General features: G+C 36.2%; 1 protein-coding gene across 1 annotated transcript; it reads left to right on the top strand.

Annotated features, from left to right (window-relative positions):
- Positions 1 to 238: 238 nt before the first annotated feature.
- Positions 239 to 3,714, top strand: LOC141436365 (uncharacterized). Its single transcript, XM_074099303.1, has 3 exons — positions 239 to 384; positions 937 to 1,078; positions 2,982 to 3,714. Exons 1-3 carry the CDS (start codon positions 252 to 254, stop codon positions 3,193 to 3,195), a joined length of 489 nt encoding a protein of 162 aa, XP_073955404.1. The 5' UTR covers positions 239 to 251; the 3' UTR covers positions 3,196 to 3,714.
- The last annotated feature ends 1,264 nt before the right edge of the window (positions 3,715 to 4,978 follow it).

Genomic DNA, 4,978 nt, shown 5'->3' with positions numbered 1-4,978 from the left:
AAGTTTACATGTCATTATTGGACGTAAACTAATTAAGTCCATAAAGGTGCAGTATTTATTTGATATAAAACGGCATTTAATAAATACGATGATTGATGGGCGGTCGCCAGTGTTCGGAAATTGTCGTGAACAGCCAATTGTCTTTTTCCAAAGACCGATGTGCAATCTTTATCGCCGGGGACTGTACTTGCTCATACGTCTGGCCTTTTACTGAACTAAGATATACCGTCCTTAGGGCATACAACCTTGGCATGGGTTGCATCGATCCCTGGATAAAACGGTGCCTACCCACTGATGGACAGCGACTGATGCAGCAGCAGATTGGAGGAGCACGCGCCATCATGCGGTTCCTCTGTGCGAACGAGACCACTGCATTGCGTCGAGGTACAGTAACGAACGAGCTTCCACTCTATCTATATACATACAGCTGTCACGTCAAATATATGTATGTACCTATATATACACTGACCTTATTGTTATTGGCATAAAGGTATGTATAGTAGATTACTGCAGAGGCCGGAAAGTAGGGGGTTGCCGGCCAAGCAGACATAGACGGCCGAGCGTCGCGAGGAATATTATACCAAGTTTATATACGATGAGCGATTATACCCTTTACAAATATCTCAGATGGTGTTACTTATATCAAATGAAAATATAAAATATAAACTATTTTTATGCCGATCATTATACACTCTTGGCGGTGAGCCTGCTAACCAGCATAATATGTATGTAGAACATAATATGTATGTATAATAAATAACTATTCTGTAATCTAGGTCTATAAGCTCGTTTTAGTCTCAAGCGGAAGTTTGCCTTGTACTTCCGGCACCGCCGGCCGGCCACACGAGTCATTACGGAGAGTTTCAGAACGTGACCCACTATCGACGCCTCTCCTGAGACAAAAAACAGCTAAACTGTAAAACTTCTGATCGGCAGAATTCCTTAAAGAGCAGAACTGCTGGGCGCGCGTGTCTCCCGAATGGTCTAATTGCGTGAACGAGCTCCAAGCTGCTGTCAAAGACATCAGCGACCGCGCCCAACTCTTCACCTACTTCAACAGGAATGGCGAGTTATGCTGGTGAGTTCCTGTTGTATGTATGAATGAATTCATAGTTGGAGAATCTCCGAGATGGTTACTTAGTCACATTCAGAAGATGAAATATGAGGTAAAATAGTTTTAAATTTTCAAATGCGAGTAAGCGAAAAACGGTAAAAACTTCTGAAATTTCTTGCGGTACGTTTTAGGTATTTATGCTATGATATTATTTTCAAAAACTGCAAAAGATTAAAAAATATGTGGTATAAATAATATTCGTGTTCTATTTGTAAAACTGCCGAGGCTCGGAAAGTAGGAAATTAACTAACGCGGTAGTTTGCAAGCCGAACATAGCAAACCGTGCAAACGAGTCAGCAATTCTAGTTTCCCTCGACTCGAGGAATATACTTTCAATTTTTCCAAACAAAATATACCTACTTATATTTAATTAGTTAAACTGCTATTACTCTAAAACTATTTAGGTACCTACTAATAATTTCTCAAGCAAACTTAGCCGAAATAGTTTTCCGCAAGTAATTGGTTCCGGGAACTGCTCAATTTGGTATATTTTTCAGTTTCCAATCTTAAGCTAAACTGCCTAATCTAGGTTATCTACGTGGCTCGGCTATAATTTTTTTTGTTATATAACGTACGGTATCTCTATCTCACATTAAACATCTTGCCTAAAATGAGTATTCTATGAAATTAAACACAACGTTGACAATTGTCTATTGTCATAACAAGGTTCAACTTGAATTCATATAGGTAACTAGCTTATGCCCGCGACTTCGTCTGCGCGGACCTAGGTTATCGCGCGGTGGCGCCCTCTACCGGAATAAAAAGTATCCTTTGTTGATCCTTGGGGCTTAAACTATCTCTATACCAAATTTCATCAAAATCGGTTCAGCGGTTTCGACGTGAAAGCGTAACACAGACAGATACTTGCGCATTTGTAATATTAAGTAGGGATTAAATAGAAGGTAAATGTTTGACTAAAACGTGGATACTTGACTCCAACATTAGAAAAAATCAAGTCTTAAGATTGTTTGTATTCAGATCAAACATGATCTTTTAATTTAACTCCTTGTTATTGCTGTAATTATTATAATAAAACAGAGGACTATTTACTGCCCGTATCGTAAAGCTTTTCATATGTACATAGAATGCGGATCGTCCGCACACTCATAGGGCTTAATATATATGGAAAATGGTGTATATTAATTTATCTCAGCGAGCATTATACAAGTTTAAATCATTTGTTTCGAAACAATTCATAACCCTATACAACAATGTCTGTTCATTATGCATCTTTTGTTCCAATTAATGGGGCATGAATCCTTAAACAAGCTGAGTTTCAGTCAAAGAATTAACAAACTGTCATCATACTCGTAATAACACAATATCAAAAAATAAACATTTAAAATTTTTAAAGTAAAATGTTTTTGTTTATTTCAAGTATTGTGTAGGTACGCGATAAACTGAGTATTTAAAAAGAAATAAGCCTTACGAAAGCATTAAATTCAATAAAGTTTTCTTTTTTCTGAAAAAAATTTAGTGAGCCCCACGTAAGCCGCATTGCATTTTTTGGTTTATAGCTTTGAAGCAAAATAAGTGTTCTTGTTTAAAACTAATCCATTATCTCCATTATGTTAAACATTAACTTAGAGGTACAAGAACAACTGTCGCGAACACGGCATAATATAGTGCACTCATACTCACTCATGTATACTCTTACTGTAATTTTGTTTGAAGGGGAAATAATAATAATTATGTTTGTTTAATAAGCCACTTATTACTATTTTACAATATGTAAAACTAAAGTAGTAATATCAAACATATCTCGAAAACCCACACAAATTCAGAAATCACCAGACGCCATGTGACGTAATTCGCCGATGACCCGTGACCCCTTTCGAAAAAAATCTAATCTAATTCATTTTTATAGCGCAAGAGACGACTTTATCTCGTGCGTGACGCATGTGGGCCGGCTGTGCTCGGCGTCAGCAGGGAACCTACTCCGGCGCATGGCGTGGGTACTCGCGCAAGACGTCGCCGCTTGCAGCCAACCGCGCGCTTACTGCGTCGCCCCACGATCTAGCGTCACCACACCATTATTAACAGCGCTCTCCACCGTCCTCCTATATCCACCACGACTCTAAGAGATCTAGAGCAAGAGTTCCCAACAAGCAGGATACGTTAGCATTTTTGAAAGCTGTTAGTTTTTGTATTCGATGACCGTTGACGCAGCATCCTGAGCCCATTTTAAAAAAACGTGTTAACTCGAGTTAATTATTTTTACATAACATATTGTAAGTTGCACGAAAAAGTTTCTTCGATTTGAAAAGCTTGAAGAAAAAGATATTGGGAACCCTTGTTCTACAAGCTTAATTTTTGTTGATGAGACTTACTGCATGCACACATGTCATTGTGCGTTCAAAATATATGAATAATTATGACAGCGGCACTGGGCGAAGTTCCTAAAACGCATATATGCGTCAGTGTCAGTGAATGCGTTAAAGTGGAATGTGATGCATTTTTAAAGGTAGGTAGGAAGTATTAATGAAAAAATGCGAGCAACGTCTAACTAATTCAGGGTTTTAATGTATTGAAAATACTTTTTAATAATCAAAAAATCTCTGTTGATTTTATATTTTTTCCTAAAGATTGTGATGCGTAATACATTTGTTAAAATAATTAGACAAGAAATATTAAAAATAGCTTAACGTGTTACAACAATTTTATTTAAAATTTTAAGGTTTAGGCTAAAGAATGTCGAGGTAAGTGATTATTTATATACAATAATCAGTCGTGAAAAGAACAACGACTAAATTATCTGGACTCAATTTATTTATCAATAGTGCCAAATTTCTAATTACAAATTACTCGAAACTTCACTGGCCAACAAGATCACAACTGATTTTGTGCTTTTACCTAAATGAGCTCTCTATAATTGATTTCAAGAGAGTAGTTTAAGGTAGAGTTACACTGGTACCTGTATCATGGAAGCGAGTTTTTAGATAGTAGCGTTAGCATATATGCTCATGCTCATCCATGACAAAATGATAATTCTTCATACTTGATAGGTGTGTAAGTACTGAGTGCCAATTTTCCAAGGAAAAAGTTAAAAATTCAACTAATTTAGGAATGTTTGTGGCAATGTTTCTAATATATGTCTAAGTTTAATTTTATGCATACCTAGTTATTTGCTAATAGAAAGGTAACATTAGCTTATATATCAATTATTGCGTGGTTAAATAATTGTATAGGTATCTATTTAGCTGCATTACCTCTCCTGGTCTTCAATTACAAAACTATTATGACAAATCTGTTTTAAAAAATCTGCCTTTTACTTTTATTTCGACAAACTTAGTGTAGGTATTTTAATAAGTATGTACCCATACATATGAGTATATTGATAGTTGCGTCTAATAAGTATTGCACCACAATATGCGAAGACCTGTGCTGATACTACGTAGATGTTAATATTAAGACTATCGTATTTAGAGTAAGTTGGGCTACGAACTTAAGGGGTACTTCATTTATTACCTACTTAGTCAGCGTGACCATTATTGAATACGTGTCACTGATAAGTACAAGATAAGTAGCTAAATTTGACTAGCAAAGCTGGCCCGAAATACTGTTAACTCGTTAATTGTTACCTACTTAAAGAAGTTTACAATCCAACTTAGGGATTAGCTTTTCCAGTCAATTAACTTTCATAAATCTGATAAATATCTACTACTACCTACTTACCTACCTACTATTTGACAATACATTTTAATTAAAATTTAGTTTTTAATACGAAGTTTTGTGCAGACTTTTTATTGATTGCACTTGCATTGTCATTCAAACTACATTTCTGTACCAAATTTCAAGTCGATGCCATTAACCGTCGAGGCGTTCTGTTCCGCAGAGACGATCTTGGCGGGATTACCAAAATTT

Source organism: Choristoneura fumiferana, chromosome 16 (genome assembly GCF_025370935.1).
Source record: "Choristoneura fumiferana chromosome 16, NRCan_CFum_1, whole genome shotgun sequence".
NCBI classification, from domain to species: Eukaryota; Metazoa; Arthropoda; class Insecta; order Lepidoptera; family Tortricidae; genus Choristoneura; species Choristoneura fumiferana.
Note: the sequence above shows the minus strand (reverse complement) of the source record. Positions and strands in the feature narration are given on the sequence as shown.

What these genes read in the sequence shown, in the direction of transcription:
- LOC141436365 (XM_074099303.1), top strand. Translation starts at nt 252, where the DNA reads ATGGGTTGCATCGATCCCTGGATAAAACGGTGCCTACCCACTGATGGA. An exon ending in GACCACTGCATTGCGTCGAG is followed by an intron (nt 385 to 936) that starts GTACAGTAACGA and finishes TCTGATCGGCAG; the next exon opens with AATTCCTTAAAGAGCAGAAC. An exon ending in AGGAATGGCGAGTTATGCTG is followed by an intron (nt 1,079 to 2,981) that starts GTGAGTTCCTGT and finishes TCATTTTTATAG; the next exon opens with CGCAAGAGACGACTTTATCT.